The sequence below is a fragment of the Sciurus carolinensis genome, chromosome 1, assembly GCF_902686445.1.
Source record: "Sciurus carolinensis chromosome 1, mSciCar1.2, whole genome shotgun sequence".
NCBI lineage: Eukaryota > Metazoa > Chordata > Mammalia > Rodentia > Sciuridae > Sciurus > Sciurus carolinensis.
Genome location: NC_062213.1, coordinates 161,049,001 through 161,069,798, shown reverse-complemented (window position 1 = coordinate 161,069,798; position 20,798 = coordinate 161,049,001). Strand labels below are relative to the sequence as shown.

The window sequence follows — 20,798 nt, the reverse complement described above, 5'->3', positions numbered from 1 at the left end:
ACAGAGAGAGAGAGAGAGAGAGAGGAGAGAATGAGAGGGGGTGTGCATATGCAAGTTTGAGATAGAGAATGAACTTGCTAACTTTGGACATAAAGTATTCTAAAGACATTTCAGGGCAGACATTTTAGGGACCTATGCTTCATAAGATTGACCAATAACAGAGAAGGAAGGGGAGAGCAGGACTGAGTTCCAAGTCTTTTGCCTCCAAGTCCAAGTTCAGACTGTTTGCTCTCATAATATTTCCTGCATGCCTCCTTGCTCTGTGCCAGACGCTGGGGATGGGTGGGCAGGACATGTGGAGTCTGGTTTCTGCACTGCAGATAACCTAGGATGCACTGACCTCTCCTCTTTTCAAACCTTGGCCATTGGACCCAGAAATATGGACTAGGGTTTCACCTCTCACCTGCTAGCCCAGTGACCTTGACCTTGGGTCTAATCAATCTGGGGAAGTATGCTTTCAGGAGACAAGATTGAAGGACAAAATAAAGAGAAAGGTAATTTTTTATCACCAAATAGAAGAGGGAGAAGCAAGTCTTTGTCCCTCTGAGGTTACTTTAAGTAAAAAAGACATTTGGACCATATGATCTCAAAGATGGTCTATGAAACCACAAGTTTTGGTAAGCCTAAAATCTTTTATTGAATCTTGATCTGACTCTAGTTAAAAGTTCTCAACTTCAGCATTAGTGGTGGAATAATTCCTTTTTCTGGGGAGTGAGCCTGTGCGCTGTGGGATAGTTAGAAGCATCTCTGGTCTGTACTCACTAGAAGTCAGTGACACTACCTCCCTGAGTCGTGGTAGTGGACGTCCCCTCTACTGGTTGAAATGTACACACAGTGGTAGACCAGAAGGCTAGATGCTTTGGGTGATGTGGGGAATAATCATAAATAGCATTCTTTCACTGCTTATTATGTCCTGAACCGTGTCCTAAGCATTCCCGTTTATTCTCATTTCACATTCACAATCAACCTATGAATTTGACATTGTTAACTCCAACCTGTGAATTTGAGATTGGGTAACTTGATCAAGGTCACACAAAGCTCACAAGCGGTGCTCTGGGACTGCACTCCCACGCATTCTGGCTTCAATGCTCACACCATCTACATTCTTCAATGTGTTATAGGTAGCAAGACTAGACTCGTGGGCCACAGCTGGCATGGGTTCATAGGCTGTTTGCTCCATCTGTGATAAAGTAAATCAATTGTTTCACTAAACACACCATTTAGTTTAGATAATATTTATTTTTGTAGTTAGACTTCCTCATGAAGGAAGAGTTACATAGACATATTCTGATGCAAGCTCCTTGTTGCGGGAAGGCATAGAAGATAAAATGTCATCTAATATTTGCACAGAACTCTATTACTGGCAAACTGTACGTTTCTCTATATTCTTCCGTGATCCCCACAGCTGTGCATTCCCAGACCTTGTGAAGTTTACAAAAGAGGAAACATAATATAAATCATCACCTTTCAGTTCAAAAAACCAAGTCTTTCACAGTTAAATAATTTGTCCTTGTCATTAATATAGTTATTTGGGGATCCAGAAGAACAGTCTAAGTTTCCCAATTCATAGTCCACCACTTTCCAAGATAGGACTTTGTACAGTGATCCTATCAATTGTGGTCCACTTCTTTCTAGCTCTGTGCCAGTGTAAGGGCTCATCCTTATTTCATGGGATAATCTTCCACTATGAGACATGGTTACTGAAAAAAATCACAACCCCTTTGCCAGTGTATGTCCCATTCAAAAAGCACAGTGCTCTTTTGAATCTCACGTTGTGGAAAGAGACTGGGTTTTGGAAGCAGTCCTAGCTTCCCTATTTATAAATTATGTGACCTTAGGCAAATTTTTCAGCCTGTGTGATTCTCAGTTCTCTCATCTGTCAGATGAACATAACCACATACACCTGTTAGGTTGTTGCATTATGAAATGATGCATGTATGGTATGGGTAGTTTCTAGAAGCCTGTCATGATGGGAGCTAAGTCCATGTGACTCTTCTCTCCTTTCTTCTGTCTAGTATGCACTTTTCAATCCACTTCCAGGTCTTTAAAACTGTCTCAAAACATAGTAACCGATAACAGTGGAAACCAATCTTTATCACTAATGCATAATCCATCTGGGAGAAAGCTATTCCTTCTTAAATCAGGACTAATCAACGAGGCCTCACGACCCAGCTCTGTCCTGCCATGAGCTTGTAGGAACAGATGGAAAATGGGCTGGGCAGATGGAAAAACTCCATTTTCCAACAGGAATTATTTATTTGTGAAGTTGGAACCACTTGGAATGAATATTTTGAATTAGGAGAATGAAATATTGTAAGATTCACAACAGTGCCATGAAATTAACTAATGTGCTGCAGCTACCAGCATCATTGTGAGACAGGGAGAAGGAATAATAATGGGGCTTTTTAAAGTGGTCCAAACACATAAATTATTCACTTGTGTGTGTCAGTGACTCCCTTGAAGCTGTTCTGTGGATGGCACGGTCCCTTCAAGCTCTTCCTAAAGAAGACCATTCACATTGCAAGTTCCCTTGCCTTTGTCATCAGGTTATTACAGAAGACAGGCATTATAAAATACATGGCTACACTAGAAGATGTACTTAGAGTTAGACTCTGTGAGGTGCTTTCTGTATCTTATAGCCCACCCCTACAAGAATCCTGCTTAGTATAAAGTCTGCTTTACAGATGAAAAAACAAATTCAATGACATGAACTGATTTCCCCAAGTCACACAAGTAGTACATCATAGGATATTCCCCCACCCTGTTCTGTTTCACCAAATGGTTCCTCAGAAATCAGTCGTTCATCTGGCCACCATCACCCTCCTTTTCCCTCTCTATGGCATCTTAAAAGGGAATTGAGGGGTCTTCAAGGTTTGCTCCTGCTGTCCCTGGCCCTGTGTCCTCCCCTTTCTCCTGGAACATCATGCATATATGTAACCATAGTTTACAGAGGGTCGATTGGTATTGTAGGAGTATTACTCATCTGACTTGTCCTATCTAGAAAAGTCATCCCCAATACCATATCCCACCCTCATTTTGGTCATTTGCTTTTCCTTTTTCAAGACTTGGCTCAGTCATCCTCTAGGAAGCCTTCTCTGACAATAGCCACGCTCCTGTCATGGAGCCAAGCTGTGTAGCCCTCTGTTGAGACGGAGCATTCTGGTTTTCCTCTCACATGGCACTAACACACTGTTGTACCAACAGCTTCAGTGTCTGCCTTCAGGAACACATTGTGAGCTCTGCTTTGCTCGTTGCTGTGGGTGGGTACCCAGCATAGCACCAAGCACAGTGCGGAATTCGTACTTGTTAAACTGATGACTGAATGAATGAACAGACAGATGGGTAAGGAAAAATAAAAGCCCCTTTTAAAGCATCTGTGGGGCTTGTTTGTGGTATTTATGAAGGCCTCACATCCACAATAACCATGCTATCTAGTTAGGAATAGGTTACTAAAGCTTTAGTGGGATTCTAGAAAGGGCTGAAGGACATAGTGGTGGCTGAGTGGTACTCTCAGAGTGAGGAAGACTGAGCCAGGAGAAGGTAAGTGGGACTACACACATATTTCCTAACCCCCTAAGTACCAGGGAGAGAAGTTACTAACAAATCAATTCCAGAAGAGGGTTAGCATTGGAAGGAAGCCCAAGTGAGGCAGTGGAGTTTGAGTAAGAACATTAGCAAGAAAGTGGGGGCATAGCTTTGGGAATCCATTCAAACAATTCACTGAAGTGTGGCACATAGTAGGTGCTCAGAAAATACTTAATGAATAAAAAAGAGAGAAATATACAGGCTGAGGTCTTCTTTTCCATCCTCTCATTCATGAGGCCCAGGTAGAAGCTTCAGAAGGAAGCTGTTTTCAGGTCATTGCAGCTTCCTTCAGGCCAAGGGTAGGGTCACCACAGGCCTTGGACTTGGGAAAATGTCTCTTTAAGTCGTGGCTATTCTACACTTTTGCTAAACCTCATCTCTTTCATAAAGCAGAACTAATTTCCATCTCCGTGGGTTGTCACAGGTGTTAGGTGAGATCACAGAACCTGCCTGCAACATGTGTGCACTACTTAGAGAGTTCCCTCCCCCTTCTCCTAGGTTCAGTGAACCATGTGATAGCAGGAAAAAAAATCTCCAAAGCTCTCTGCTATGTGGGACCAATGTTCCTCTTGCCTGCCTGTCTGGCCCTTGGAATGGGCACACCTGCTGCTGGAAGCTGAATAACAAGCCAGTAGACAGCAAGACTGCCATGTCTAGCAAGGAATGGTCACCAAGAACTTTGCAAAATGAAGGTGAGTTCTCGTCCGTCTCTCTTCTCTTGTACCTTTAGAAATTCACCCAACTTCTCTGATCTCAGCATCCTTATCTGCAAATGGTCATCATTCCTCTTACTTTCCACCCCTCTGCTGGCTGTTTTTGTGTACTATTCTGAGGACGGAGGGCACCCCTGGAAACATGCCCTAGATAATGCACAGGCCATTATAGTTGACCTGGCTAGAAGTCAGTCCCTCCAGGCGGCCTAGGGAATAATGAGTCTCTTTTTCTCTTTCCAAAGGCATAGGGTAGATTGGATCTCAGGCTTTGCAAGCTCCCACCAAGGACTGGACTTTATTCAGGGTTTGGTTGAGAAATGGCAGGACTCTGTCTACACAGGGCCTGCTGGGCCTCAAGTCAAGCTGTTAATGTGGTTATAAGTATTAGGATGGTACAAAGGAACAGAGAAAACAAATCCAGTCTAGGAGTAGTGGTATCTTCTCTCTTTCTGACATTGGGTTAAGGTTGTCAAAATATGGCGTCCTCTCAGAGATTCTTCCAAACCAAAATATTCCATCATCCATAATGTCTAACACCATTCTTTTTCACCAAGGACAGATTTTTGTCCATCTTGAGTGCTTGTAAGGATAGGAAATGTCCAATCTTATAGCACAGACAAGTAGTCATGTCCATTTGTTCTGATGGTTAGTATGCTTTTTTTGAAGTTGAGTCAAAAATTCATCATCTCTATAACTTCTGCTATTCCTTCCCCTAATCCCAGCTCCCCAGAGATACCTTTACTTCCTGCCACTGTGTTTCCTCACTCTCTTTCCCACATGCTGAACATAAGGGCAAGTGGCACCATTGCTGAGTAAGGAGTGTTAACCAAGTTCAGGCCTGACGGGAGTAGTTGCAACACTTAACTGGGATGGATTGTTTAATTTTCAGAGTTTCATAAATACAGGTGTAAACATAGAGGGTAGAGGTCAGGATATGGGTTTGGAAAGTTTTGTGTAGTAAGGTACAAGTGATTTACCAAAGTATATGTGATTTATATGTTGCAGAAAAACCAGGAATTCAACAGTTAAAAGTGAGAGAAAAAGATACTGCAAGAAGAGAATTGCATGTACAAAAGCAAAATCCCTCAGACTTGCATAATATCTTTAGGAAGCAAAGGCTTATCCACATGACTGAAATAAAAGTGAAGGAATGGTGGGTGGTATATGAGGCATGAGGGATGGGTGGTGGTGACAGAAAGGAGTGTATGGAGCTGTTTATTTCTGTTTAGATGTTAACTAAGCTGCAGTTGGTCTTATTGGATGGGTAAGAGCAACCATTTAGTTAATATGCAGTTTTCTGCCACTAGTTTTTATTTATTCATAATTATTTGATATCCTCTTAAGGACCCTGGAGTTTGGTGGCACATGATCTGGGACATACAGCCGGTGGTGTTTCCCAAGCCTACTAGAACTTGGAGCATCTGTCTAGAAGTATTACCTGGTCTTGTCATTCCAGGAAACACACTCTGAGAAACACCCATAGGTATCAGAAAATACATAAAGACTCCAATGGTTTTGGTCTTTAAGGACATGGTAGAAAGGCAAAGAGAACAGAGAAAAGCCAGCTACTGCTTAAAGTATATGGACCATATATTACTTCAATTCACATTCCACTGGTGAGATCTAGTGAAAAAGCCATGCTTAGATACAAGGAGAACTGGGAAATGTAGTCTTTCAGGACTGCTGCTTTCCACCTTCTTCTCCCCTTCAAGGAGGAGAAGGAATGAAATTTGGTAGGCAGCTAGCTATCTCTGCAGTTTTGAGGGAGAAATAAAGAGTCCATGAAGGAGCTGAAGAGAGAAAACCAGAAGAATATAGATGCAATTTCAATCTGCAGAATATAAAGGGCTCTTGCTGGGAATTATGCCCCCTTTTCTCTTGCTGGCCAGGGCGTGTATAAATTCATCTCAGTAAGTTTTGCAATAATAATAAATGATCTTGCATTCTAAGTGACTTATTTCATGTTCATGTTCCAAGACTTACTTTTGTTTATGTTCATGTTCACAGTGTTGACTTCTACTCTGAGTCCACAGTGTTGACTTCTACTCTGATCATGTCATTACTTTGGGTCCTCTTAGAGAGATGTTTGGCTTGTAGAAGAAGAAAAAGAGCAGAGAACTACTACGTGATGTTCTTTAAAGCTATTTTTGGGAGTTCTGTCTCACTTGTATCAAGATTTACTGATGACAGTATGTGACTTCAGTGGGATGGAGTTGACTTATCTCTGCCTGACAGAAGTCACAAATTACTGGCCACATCTGAAATCAATGGGTGTGAAAATATCCTCCAGGGAGAGGAAACAAGTGTTGAATAGGAGTCATTTTGGAGAATAATACAATGTTCTCACCTTTTGGGGATTGGACACTGGAAGGTTCTGTGGATGTGTTCTCCAGTTTCAGGCAAGGGTTACACCATCACTTGTTGAAAGTAACTCATCATGAAAAAGAGGATTTATATTTCCAGTCTTGTGAGTGCCTGAGGTCAAATCCTGCTCACCCAGGGATGCTCTCAGCCACCCGGGAGCCCTGTGTTCAGTACATTCTGGGAGACAGCACCATGATGGAGAAAGTGTCTCAAATCCTGGCTGATGGAGGGGATGGGAGAGTATGTCCACCGTAGGGAGTTTGTGTGTGCTACAGGGAGGGAAGAGCAAATCTTGAAAAGTTGTCACATAGATAAAAGACTTATGTGCTTGCATATGCTTTCTATTTCTTGGAAGATCATTTCTCTTCACTTACCTGGCACAAGGTAACTCAACATCTCAGCTGAGTACAGTGCTTCTGTCCCAGGAGAAGCCCACAGATCCACTCAGGTGGATACATTTAATTCTTCTATTGTGCACTCATTTTACCATGGAACATCTGCGACAGTGCTTATCACACCATACGATTATTTCTCTGTGCTGTCATAGGTTGGATTGTGTGCCAGCATGAAAGATCTGTAGAAGTCTGAATGCCTAGCACCACACAATGCAATCTTATCTGGAACTGGACTCTTCACAAAGGTGATCAATTAAAATGTGGTCCTTATGGAGGACTCAAATTCAATGATGGTGTCCTTAAACAAAAGGGAAAATTTGGATGTAGAAGTAGGCATGCATTCAAAAAGAACATCATGCAAAGATGAAGTCAGACACCAAGGTCATGCATCTATAAACCAATGAATAGCAAAGATTACAAAAAACCACACAAAGCCAGGACAAGGCACAGAATAGACTCCCTAGCAGCCATCAGGAGGAACCAAACCTGCCGACACCTTGATTTTGGAATTCTAGTTCCCCGACTGCGAGACAATAAATTTCTGTTGTTTAAATTACCCAGTTTATAGTACTTGGTTACAGTTTCCCTAGCAAACCTACATACTGGCTTGTACATTGGTTCTCCTGCATTTTCCTCTCCTTTTAACTCCCTCCCCACTTGATCCAGTTCTGTAGGTGAGAAACAAGACTTCCTCTCTTTGCTGTTCCTTCTCCTTCTCCTTTTCAAAATGTTTAACCCTGATGTCTACAAAGGCCAGGCACAGGGCTAGTACTGTCATTGGTTTTATAATCATTGATCAAACTTTACATTCTCTCTGACCACAGGGAGGACAGAGAAGGGGTTAAGAGAGAGATTGATTTTAGAAGAATAAATTGGAGCTGTCTGGAGAGGACAAGATGAAAAGTAGCAAGAGCCATATCACTAAAGGTATCCAAGCACAGCGAGGCTGAAGGGAACACTGCTTAGGGTTGGTTCTACCCTGAAAAATAGCTCTGCTGATTGTAATAGTCCAGGGACCAGCCCACTGATCAGTATTTTGGAATTCCAGTGAGCCAGAATCTGGGTCCATGTCTCCCTCCTCTAGGTGGGGAAGATTGTGTGGGAGAGGGGTTGGTGTGTTTTGTGCAAGAGCTTGGTACCTAGTGCCAATTGCACTTCACCAAATAAGCCTCGCTCGGCCTTTGTCAGTGCTCAGTCTGCTTGTGAATCTGTCTGGAATCCATTCCTCACAGTGCCATCTGTTCGTGATTGTCCTACCATCTGACCATTTACCCTTTGTTAACTCCCCTCCTCTGGGCACCCCCACTGCCAGTTGGAGTCCACCCATTGTCCAACATGGGAAAACTGAGTCTGAAGCGAGACAGGGCAGGAGAGGGGGGCAGGGAAACATTCCAGCTTGCTGGCATTTGAGACCCAGACACGTCTGGGAAGCCCCCATCGTGCCTTTGCACAGAACCTGGAGAGAGAGCATGCGGCCAAGCCAGAGCCATATTGTACCCACGCAGTCTGATGGCTCCACAAATAATATTGATGGCTTTTGTTTGGAAACTTTTGTAGAGGTTTCCCATTTCCCAACAAACCACGCTAAATGCTGGGCCTCCCCCAAGCCACTTGCCTTTTGCATGGTCCCGTGGCCAACTGTGCAGGCAGATGAGGCCCCTCAATGCTAATGAGGGGAATAGCTGGCATTCCGGAGGCACCCAGGCTCTGGGCACCCCGCCTTTGTTGCTAAGGAGCCTTGGAACTGTAGCTGAAAGGCTCTTACAAGAGGGGGAATGAGGAGAGAGAGGCAAGAAAGACATGCATTTGTTTTCAGAGCTTCACAGTTCTCAGGCCAGCTCCAAAGCTGTCCAATTTCTGATCCCAATTAGAATACCAACTCCCTGCCATTGTTTCTCTTAATGATCTTGGGAAATTCCTCTGAAGAGTCAGCAGTGAGCACTTAGCAAACGCTTTGGACAGTGCCACCTCTACCGATGTGCTTCTGGTTACGTGAATAGATCACCAAAGCATTCTGAAGGCATCTTTTATTCCAGCACCCAGTGGCACGAAGCTGGGAGAATTGGAAGAGGACAGAAAGCAGCAGGGTTTTCAAAATGTTCCTGCGGCAACTCCACACAACAGGCATTTGTTTACCAGGTGTACCATTGGTGGGGAATCTGGATTCCGTGCTTTAGACAATGAGGAAGATCTTGGCTCCCACTTGGATTTACTTCCAGATTTGTGGGAAAGACAGATCATACTAAAGAGAATTCTGTGGGCTCTTTGCTTTGACTGTGATCGGCCAGGCATTGTTACACATGGAGTCCTACACAGCTTGGTTTTAATCTTGGCTCAGTCACTCACTAGCCATTAAATCATGGGCAAGTACATCTATTTCTGTGAGTCTCAGTTTCTCATCTGTACAATGGGCATAGTAGCACCAACCTAGTTTGTTTACTATGAGAAGTAAGTGCAGGTGGGAAAATGAAGAACGGAAATGTGGGAAACTCTCTGATCTCTAGGACAATGAGCCATATGTGGGTTGGAAGGTGTCTGTACCTGGAAAAGGCACTTAATGATTTGACACATTGAATGAGGTAAAGTGAAACACCATGTAAGAATAAAATACACTAGATTCTCAATATGGAGCATGTCCTTGTGCCAGGTACAGTGCTAGGCAATTTGCATGCTTTTTCTCACTTGATATGAATGGTGTTCTTGGATAGTGAATTACTCAGGGTCACACAGCAGGGAAAGTCTGCCCACCAGTGAGATCCTTCCTCTGTTCTTCTATGCTCTTTCCATCTTTAAAGGCTGAGGCTCTTGGAGCATTAGTGCACACACAATTTATTCTGTGTCTTTCCAAGGCCTGCTGTAGGTTAGCCAGGTCACTGCATGCAGACCCCATTTGGAAAAGTTCTGCCAGAGAAGGCTGGTGAAGCCTGCAGACTCCAGACTTTCCTACCCAGCATTTATTAGAAGCTCACAATGACACAGCCACAGGGAGTATACAAAGTTCCACTTATGTGAGAAACAAAAGATATAATAATGGATTTTTTCATAAGCAAATCTGTGAAGTCCCAGCATAGAAGTCACAGTGATATTCTTAAGCAAAATGATTTCATAGCATGTTCCTTTTTGGGACAGTGGTGTGCTTCATTGCCAGGCCTCATGTAACCTCAGCTGTCACATTGTCCTGTTGATAGCTACACTCTTCTCTGTGACTTCAGTTAAATAATTTTGGTTCTTTTCATGCTTACTCAGAGGAAAAACCAATGAGTATGTACTTTAGCAACAGGTCGTTCTTGTAAATGCACACACACACACCACCTGCTGACAAAGATTCTCTTCTTGACCAAACTCTAATCACCTTACTACCCACCTGGTGGTGTCTGATCACCCTGGCCTGGCTTCAGCAGCTATCCTGTCAGGTATTCTAGTTGGAATCCCCTCTCACCTCTGATGCTTCGACTTAGCAATTTTCCATCCAGCAATCCTTGTGCCCCGCTGCTCATGTCTATAGATTTCCACTTTTCTTTGTTGTATTTGGAATTGAGCCCAGTATTTCTTCCCTACTATAAGACACTGTTGCAGTAGTCCCTATACCTATTGTGAATAAAAATTCTGAATAGAAGCTGCTTTACCATTCTCACAAGTGTCAGACTGTGTTTTGCTTAACACACACACACACACACACACACACACACATGCACACACAAATTGGAGTAAAGCAGTGGAGAATTCTAGACAAGAGATGATTCAAAAGCAACTGTTACTTGGAAATAGAAGGACAAGATATACCTCAAAATTTGCTTTTGCTATAGTAGTGGTCTGGCCTCTCTATGCTATTTTACACAGACAATTGTTCAAAACTTTTTGAACCTTCCTGAATGATCAGCCACTAAAAAAAGAAACATCCAGGGGCTGGGAGGATAGTTCAATGATAGAGTAACACACATGCACACACAAATGAAAAGAATGGTATGTCTATACTACAAGCAAGGAACTGTCCAAATGGCATTGCTTTCAGTGTTTATAAAGTTCCTGAGAATAGGTGTAACAACTCCCTTTATATAGATGAAGAAACTTAAGTTCAGGGAGACTGGCAACTTGCTGAGGCTTCTAGCTTCTAAGAGCAAGTGCAGGATATGGGCTGTTTTCAAGCCTATTCTTTTTCTGTTTGCTGTGGAAGTATGGCTGGGGTGGGTCACTGAGGATCACAATCTGGCTGTCCAGCTTTTAGAAATATTCATTCAGCCATCACTTTGAAAGTACAGGTCATCGAATGTAGGCACAAAGTTCTTGCTTCTTTCCATGTAAGTGGAATACCCTCCATTTGTGCAGCTCGGTGGTGCTGAGGTCAGGGAGCAGCAACTGTATTTATGTCGGACATAAAGAACGGGGCAGGGTAAAATCACTGCCTTTGAGGACCTTCTGACTTAGTCTAATAACTCTGATTTCATGTTTAGGGCATCCCTTTACTCCAGCTGCCTCTCCAGCCCACTTGCCTGCAGACATGAAGCTGGTACCAAGGCATGCTTAGGTCTCCCTCGACCAGTGCTCCCCAGGAAGCCCCTCTTCCTCTGCAAACTATTAACTGGCACAACTAAACAGCTTTCTTACCTTTCACTTCTCTGGGTCTCTGTCTCTTTATCAGTGAAATGAAGCTGTAAAATCTGTCTTATTGAGTTGTCAGAATTGGAGGAAGCAAAATACACCAAGTTCCTGGCACACAGTAGTTGCCCAATGTATATTAGATTGCTTGACCTAGTATTCTAATTTTTCTTACTTGGCATTTTGGTAGAATGAGAAAGTCACGTCTATTTACTTACTCCTCTAATCTAAAAGCAGTGAGCTGGTCCAAGGATTCTAGAAAGATAGGAAGGTGGTCAGTGCATCTCAAGAAGCATTTTTATGAACAATACAAGGATTAGAAAAACTGAAGCATTTATTTTAGTGAATTCAAATGACTTTTTGTTCTTGAAGTTTTGAAGATTTCACAAGACCCACTATTTAAAATGGATAAAGGGAGAGTCTCAAAGACCTTTCTATTTGATTTTCTCTTTGACTTAATTAGTCCTCCTCTCTCCCATTTTAATTTGAAGATCAGGATCCAGTTCCCACTGTGTTAGTGATGAGCTGGGGCAACTTGTTTTTGAAGTCCCAAACTGGTGTTCCTTCAACAACCCGTGGCTACCTGTCTGTTGCGTGGGTGGGGCAGAGTTCTGGGGCACATTCAGGATAGAACTATGGGAACTGGTGGAAAGTTTCACCTGGTTTTCCTGCCCTGAGAGAACAGAGGATGTTACCTATTCCCAGAATCCTTTGTCTCAGAGGTCCTTTCTCAATCCTTCTATATTTGACTCTTGGAAATATCCCTGGAGATAGCATTATATTATCTAGTTTTGCACTGTAGAAGATACTGCACGTGTTTAGAAAGACTTGCTTGGGATTATTCTTCTGCTTAGTATTAAGATAATGTTAATACTTTCATTTTTCATATAATATGGAAATCCTTCTTAGAATAGTGACTAGGGTATGGGCATATTTACCCATGCAAAAACAATGTACTTAGGTCTACTATGTACCAGGTGCTTTAGGGAATCAATTATATCTGGCATGTGTTTTTTCTTTTTTTCTTTTTTTCTAGGTGGAGCAGCGGGGTTTGCAAAAACAGTTTTGAATAGCAATGAAGAAAAAAATGTCATTTATATCATATTAATAAGTTTTATTATACAAGCATCTTAAATAATTGGGTTCTTGCCACAACAGAAGAGAAAACCTTGTTTTTCCTGGTCCCTCAGAACTGTGCGTGAGCAAGCATCAAAACCAGAATCTAAGACCTAGTCAAAAACATCTACCTTAGTTGCAACCACCTGACTCCCACAATGCCTCCACCACTGTGCTCAGGTTGGGGAGAAAGATGTGTCTGGGTAGGAAGGGAGATAAGAGAAACATCTGTTCGCACAATATGGGCTTGTTATCATAGCTCCTTTAAGTACCGCAGTGCTGGCTCCAAGAGCGTATTTTCTCCAGAACGGAATCTCCGCAAGGCCTGGTCGATTTTCCGAGGGCTCAGGGACAGGTTGTAAATGAGATTGTAGTTGTGAATGAGGCGTCTGGCTCGTTCCTTCTCCAGAACTCCTGTGATTGGATTGGATGGGTGGAGGATTTTAAAAGAGGAAGAGGAGAATGGAGAAAGATATATATTAGGTTGATTAACTTCTAGGTAGACACTAGAGGCTAATATTTTGAAACTATAAGCCCCTTAAAAATCAAGTGACACCTTAAAAACTATTTATATTCTGGATATGCATAGGTACTGTCCGTGGAAATAGAGAGGATTAGAAGTGATGTTACCTCTGGAAACTTCCTGATCTGGACGATGAGTTATGCAGACAGTAAACATCATGACTGATATTTATGCACAAAATTTACTGTGTCCTAAGCACTGTTCCAAGCATTTTTCCAATATTAACTCATTTAAAACTCACAACCACCCATTTCACAAAGGGAGAAACAGGCCTAGAGTGATCGAGCCACTTGCCTAAGGTGGCTCAAGATTAAATACTACACTATACTATGCAATGAGAGAGAAGAGATTGCTTCCTACATACAATCCTTGAACTGTGAAGATCTATGCCACAGGTGTCAATGAAGAACTTTTAAATATCTTTTCTAGGGATGAAAAATATATCCCGTGCATGTATCTCTTCTATTCCCTTTACCTATACAGACTGTTAAGAGCAATTGCAAAATTCTTCCTCAAAGAATCTGGAGTCTGTGGCTTGATCACTTTGTAGGAAGGCATTGTTAACCCAGTTGAGTTGGGAAGTCGTGATCCCGTCTAAACTACCAAGTACAGTTCATATTTTTACGTGCAAGGACTGCTGGGCCTAAAGTTCCCTCTGAATTTCTCGAACGGATATTCCTTTCTTTTGTTTGTAGTACTAGGGATTGAACCCAGGGCCTCTGACCTGCCAGGCAAGTGCTTAACACTGAGATGCATCCTCGGCCTTTTTTAATTTTTATTTTAAGACTGGGTCTGGTTGAGTCACCCTAGCTAAACTCAAAATTGTGATCCTCCTACCTCTCTCCCCCAAGTAGCTGGGATTACAGGCATATGCCCCAGGGTCCAGCTTCTAATGGGTATTCTTTAACAGTGGGCCACAGAGTGGTAATGTTTTAATGTCACCCATTCTGTTCTATTTCATTCATTCCAGTTTATTGTCTATTCAGTTTTGATTTGTTTGTTGTCTGTTTGGTCTGTTTGGCCTGTTTTCCAAATAAACCTTATTCTCTGTATAGGCCAAATGCTACGAAATGACCAAGGCACTGCCTTTGGACTCTTTGAGAAAGAATTTTGTAATTGCCGTTAACAATTGCACAGGCTAAGTGGGGTAGAAGAGCAACACTCAAAAGATGTATTTTTTATCCCTAGAAAAGATTTAAAAGTTTTTCATTGACACGTGTTGCATAGATCTTCACAATTCGGGGAACATATTTAGGAATCGTTATGAACCAAACTTTGAGTAATCTCTTCTCTCTTTGGAATTCTCTGGAATGGTTGGCTATTCCCAATTCTGCTTTGGTTTGCTCCTTCTAGACATTTTCCATACCTTTCCTCTGAAAATGAAAGGCTTTGGAGGAAATTTCTGACTGTATGACCTTGGGACAGTTACTTGAACTTTATGAGCCTCATTTTCCTCAACTTTAAAATAGGGGTAATTAAAATTCATGAAAACCAATAAAATAATAACTGCTTAGTATATGTCCATATTAGTAAGCACTCAATTATGTCAAATATTGTATAGGATAATTATAATAATGATGTCAACATTAGTTAAAGTACATAAGATGGATCTTGATATGAAACAATTACTAGACTATATAACATTTAGTTTATATTTTAATTAAAAAAAATGAAAAGCAATGAAAATGAAGAAGTTCATGTAGGAATCATGGTGGTATTTTTCTATCTTCTAAGCTTTGCCATTGGTAAAAGATTCCAAATGTCAAACAAAAGTCCACTCACAGAAATTTGTATCTCTCCATTCTGTCATTAGAGAATGGCCAGAACAGCTGCATAAAATGCCACCTACAATTCATCTCAGTGTCGGAAGGCTGTCCTTTCCCAGCCAGAAACAAAATGAAAGAGATAATAAGAAGAACCTCTTTAATATCCACTTTGTTTTAAAATTTATAAAGAACTTTGAAATCTTTCATCTCACTTGAGCCTTTCTCAAATCTGGGAGGTATGTTTTATTTTTTCAGTCTTAATTTATAGATGAGAAAATAGGTTCAGAGTCAGTTACTAGTTTTTAGGGCTCAACAATTGGTGGAGCCTGGACTTGAATCTAAATCTTCTGATGAAAGAAAAATAAGCAAAACCTCATGTTCTTTCCAGCATGTCATGAAAGCTGCCTGTAGCGGGAAGTCACATAGAACTGGGTTTGAATTATGGCTGGACTTCCTACTGGCTATGATTTTATCATGTTGAGCTTGAGTTCCTCCTCTGTAAATAAGGGTGCTAATCCCTTCAGCATGTGTTAGATGTGAGAATTTAGCCATGAAGTGTGTAGCGTGCAAGCCCATGCCGAGAATGTCCTTGAAGGCATTCTGCCTCCTTGAACTTTAAAATATTTTCTGTGTAGCCTTTGGTGCTCTGGGCAAATTCCAAGTGCACCATTTGCTCAGACATTTATCCCAACCACCCTTCTTTCTTTAGAAAAAAAAATGACCAGTTATTCCTAGTCATTCCTTATTCTTTCTCCTCAAGGCTATTTTCTTGACAAACCCCATTAGAGAATAAGCTTGGTAGGTTCCCAGAAACACTGATTTGATGATGGATGGTCTGTCTTCATGCTGGATGAAGAACACTCTGGCCTACATATTTCCTTGCACATAATAAAGAACAGTGATTCATCTGTGGGCAAAGTAGGTGTCATCTGCTCAACATCTAGAAGGGGCCCCGTGGTCTGCTAAACCCTGTGGCCAGTAAACCAGCAGAATGACCTCAGTTAATCCTCCTTCCTCATTAAAGACAGTTGTAGATGATCCCAGATCGGGCTGACACATTCCTTGGCCGTTGAGGAACTAATGAATTTCATAGAAACAGGGAAAACAGGCATAAATAGTGAAGAGGCCATGAGAAAGGCATTTCAAAGCTGTTGGAATCTGCCTCCAAAGTCAACAAAGCTTGGCTTTTCCTCAGAACTGTTCTGTTCCTAGAAGAAAGGTCCCAATCTCTGGGGAGTCTCTTAGCAGCTAAGTTTATGATTCATCATCCATCCTCCGGAGGCAGCATTTGTTTCTTTAGGAATGGTTTTTTCTATCTGCTTGGGGTTTTGTTTTTAGTTTTATTTGGTTTTTGTTTGTAACCCATAGCTACTCTCTCAGTCCTGGTATGAATACCTAGATTTGAGGTTCTGTCAATAAACTTTTAATCTTTTCTGAATAATCTTCCCTGAATAATCAATCCATCATGATGTCCTCTGGTTGAACCTTGGTGGATGCTGGCTGGAGGAGAGGGCCTCTTCCTGTCCTTGTGATTCAGAGTCGGGTCTCAGCTTTACTATGGATCCAACATTAACCTCCAGGCTTGTCTTGCTCAGGCCTTTCCCCACCACAGTCACTCTCAACTCCTAACTTTGGAGAAGATGGATCAAACTCAGAGTGGCCTGCTGGGGTCCCCAAAGTCCCCTTTGACTCATATCTCAGCTCCAGCTTTCTTCTCCAAGGAGCACTTTCTGATCTCCAAACTCACATTAGATGGTGGTTTTTCACTCTTTTCTATTTCCTTTAGAATCTTCATGTTTTAAATTGACACATAGAAACTGTCCATGTTTATGGGGTACCAGGTGACATTTTGATAAATGTATACACTGTATAATGTTCAAATCTACCGTGTACAATGTTCAAGTCAGGGTGAGCATATCCATGTCCTCAAACATATTCATTTTTTGTGGTAAAAAGATTCAGGATCCTTTATTTAGCTTTTTGAAACACACAGTACCTTATTGTTATCTCTAGTCATCCCATAGTGCAATAGAACACAGGAAACTGCTTTCTCCTCTCTAACTGTAACTTGGAACACGTCATCTTTCCTTTTGACTATTTAGCGCTCATTTGTGTCATCAATTGTAGCAATTTATGATATGCTATCCTTTTTTTTTTTTCCTTTCCTTTTCTTTTTCCTTTTCTCTCTTTTCTATTTTACCAGTGTTAAACTATTACTAGTCTCTGCGTCTTACCAAAAAGTAAGATCCTTGAGGTCAGAAATCCTGTCTCATCCTTTCCAGTTTTCCTCTGGGTCCATCCTCTACCACAGTGCTGGGCTCATGCACACTTTTTAATAAATACCTTTATACTCTAGCTAGATGAATCTTTCATTTAAAGTTTTCAGTTTAAAGTTTTCTTTTTCTTTGTTATAATTATTAAATATCTTTGAATATTATGAGGAAGTTATACTTCATAGGCTCTAGAATTAAATTGCTTTGGAAATTCAAAATAAAATAAAACCAAAAGAAATAGAACACAGGGCAGAAAACAAACGCACACAAAGAAAATGAGGTCATTGCTTTAGCTATGTGGTTACTTCTAGAGTACTAACGTGCATGTCAGCCCTTCACCAGGCATGCTCTGTGATTAAGAGGGTCGGTTTTGTCCATGTGCTTTAGGGTCTGCTCTCTCTTCTCTATTCTCGGATCTCTGGCCTAGTTCTTGATTTCATTCTCTCACACTGATCCACTGCACTGACTTCCTTTCTGCTTGACTGTATTTTCTCAATTCTGCACATAAGCATAGAAATCTTTTAATTGCAACTTCATCAAACCACTCCTCTGTTTAGAAATGCTCAGTCCTAATCACTATTTTTGAATTAAGTCATAGTTCCCTGGTCTGGCATTTAAAACCCTGAATGTGTGGCCCCAGTCTGTTTCTATTTTTAACACTCTGAATAGCTCCTACACTCTGTCCTAACCAAACCCCTTATGTCCAGCACATAGTGTTTTGCTGGGCCAACCTCCCACTTGTGCCATGAAATTTCACATTTCACCCCTTTAAATTGAAATTGCACTTTTTTCTTACTGAGCAATTTAACACAAACATAGCCTTGAAGGGATTCTCCTTTCTCTAATGTCTACGTAGCACATTATAATGGCATTTATCACCTTCCATCTTTGATTTCTTTATTTATACCTATGTATTCATTTATTGTTGACTCAAAAACAAAACATTGGAAAGAGTTGTGCAGGTGCTAGCGTCAAAAAAGAATAGATGTTAAATAACCCTGAGAGGATAGATGACCTAGCTGTCCAGAGACTCTCAGAAGAGTGTTTGAATTTCAATATAAAAATCTTTAGGCTTTTATTAGCCAGGTGGACAAGACTGTGTGTGTGTTGAAGGGGCGGGGGGGAAGAGGGTTGGTGGAGTAGAAGGAGATAGCTCAGATGGAAGGTTTAGGCCTAGAAGAGACACATACATGTGAGAAAGGAAGGCATGTTTGAGGAAAGGCAAGTTATTTATTTTGACTGGACAGGATATGCTGAGCAAGTAGCTGCAGGAGAAGAGACTGGTCAGGGGGTCAGGGATTAGATTTTGCCTTGTTTAGGAGTTTGGGGGTCATGCCGGTACCAGTAGGGGACACCTGAAGCCTTTTAATTAGGGAATTATAAGATTGTGGATTGAACTTGGCAGTAGAGTGAAGGAAGAACAGGGACTTGAAAATGCTGTAGGAAACCTTGTGGGGGATGGTTGTCAGATTCATCTTTCTATTTTCTGATGGTGCTTAGCAGAGTGCCAGGCACATGGTTTATACACAAATTAATATTTATTCAAGAAATGAGGTCTACATTTAGACTAGAGCACAGATAGAAAGGGAGGGCCCTTTACAGTTTATACTTCACCTGTATTACTCAGATCACACAGGTACAAGGCATTTTCCAGCTTCCTGAACCTGTCTATCCACGTCTCACATTCTTGAGACTGGTTCTTCATGGCCGTACTCATGAAGGGCTGGGAGACTGGCCGGATCTTCAAATAGCTTAGAGGATCTTTGGGAGTTGAAGTCTCAGCAGGAGGGTTTCCTGGACTCAGCTCCTCTTCTGGAGTTTTCTACCAAAATAATACAAGCATCTCACTGGTAGCACATTCGTCACCCAGAGCTTCTCCAGTTTCTTGTCCAAAGATGAGGCCACACAACTAGGAAGATTTACTGCAAGGTCTGGCTTTGGAAAGCAAGGGTGAGTTTCAAATCCTCACTACATAGGGTCATGTCTTCCAAGTTTTGCTGATTGCAAACATGGTTAAGTGTCTTTTATTTTTTTTAAAGAGAAAGTGACATCATCACTTTTATTCAGTTTTCGTTTTAGAATTACACAAAGCAAAGGACTGTGTAACTGGTTGAGACTTTTCCCTGAGATTCTACTCTAATTGTACTAGTGGGATGTACTGGGGATGGGTTTCTGGCAAAGTTTAACTTCTCAGTCAGAATACTTCTGGATCCTGAGTGTGACATTTTGGACAAAAAGTGATTGAAATAATAGTGATATTATCCTAGGTTCACCGACCCACTTGAAGGGATATTAAAACACCTCTAGTCTGCGGGTCCTGTTCATTTAACAAGGGAAGCTGAGGCCCAGAGAGTGCAAGTAACTTACTGAGATTGCCTAGATCTTAGGGTAAACCCAAGACTATAAATAGGCATTAAGGTGAGTTAACTTAGGTATCCTAATCCCATGTCCAGTTCAAAACAGGTGTTTTTAGAATGAAAGAGACAAATGGATCCGAATAGTGCCATTTAAGGTTTCCTAACACCACCTTGCATGTAGGGAGAGTTTGATATGACCAGCTCTTCTTTTCCTGGAAATGCCCCTCCTGCCAATCCAGATAGTTGTTGGAGAAAACCACCATGTTCCAGCTGCACAGTTCAGGACTGGGCGTCTGGTGCAAGATGGACAAATAGACCTATTGTCCAGGAGTTTTGGATCTGTTTGTGAGAGGGAAAGATAAAGGGAGAAGCACAGATCATTCTGTGTGAGATCTTGAAATGCTAGCTGATTTTTTCCCTGTGCATTGGAAATGAGAAAAAGTTGGTCAGTCAGGAAGAGAAAATAAAATTGACAGCAGAGAGAAAAGAAAAAAGAAAAGGTCCTGACTGTTGAAGACCTTGGTTTTCATTTATTGTTGTGCTGTTGTCCTTAGGTAAGATAATAAACTTCTCTAGCCTTCCAGTAAATTAAACTTGGGGAGTTGATTCTGTTGATTGCCATCCAAATAATCCTGATGTACCATAAAGATATACCTCTAACTTTTGTATACCATCTGTGCTCTCCTAATTTTCAAATGTCTGAATTTTTCCAATTTTGTAACTTTGTCTCAAACTTCTCACTTATAGGCTGCAAAAATTCCATACTCCTAAAGAATAGTAATTGCAATAGGAATGACCAAGCCCTGCATTAATTAATAAACACAGATTTGGCTGCTGTAGGGGCATGTAAAGAACCATGTCCTTTGAAATAAGAGAACACAATACAAAATCACATCCACATGGATGACAAGCAACTGATAAGCTTTAGGGATTAATATAAAGAACTCTATTAGGATGAAATCAATTTTAGGAAAAGCAGAAAATTTTCATATAGTTTAGTGGTGAGTCATGCATTTTTAGAGCTATGGACCACTTCAGAGATCTGAAGAAAGCTTTAGAAAATCTGCCCAAGTTAATGTACATTTGCTTACATTTTCATGGATGATTTTG

General features: G+C 41.4%; 1 protein-coding gene across 5 annotated transcripts in view; it reads right to left on the bottom strand.

Moving 5' to 3' along the window:
- Positions 1-12,741: 12,741 nt before the first annotated feature.
- C1H1orf87 (chromosome 1 C1orf87 homolog) overlaps positions 12,742-20,798 on the bottom strand; it is a 79,768-nt gene continuing 71,711 nt past the window's right edge. For 4 of the 5 annotated variants that reach the window (XM_047566299.1, XM_047566284.1, XM_047566292.1 and 1 more), the window contains exons 11-12: positions 18,946-19,153; positions 12,742-13,183 (exon numbers count right to left, since the gene is read on the bottom strand). In XM_047566299.1, coding sequence (XP_047422255.1) covers positions 13,023-13,183; positions 18,946-19,153 — 369 coding nt within the window. In that variant the 3' untranslated portion in view covers positions 12,742-13,022. The remainder of the gene's footprint in view (positions 13,184-18,945; positions 19,154-20,798) is intronic. The other variant, XM_047566319.1, reaches the window with a different exon arrangement.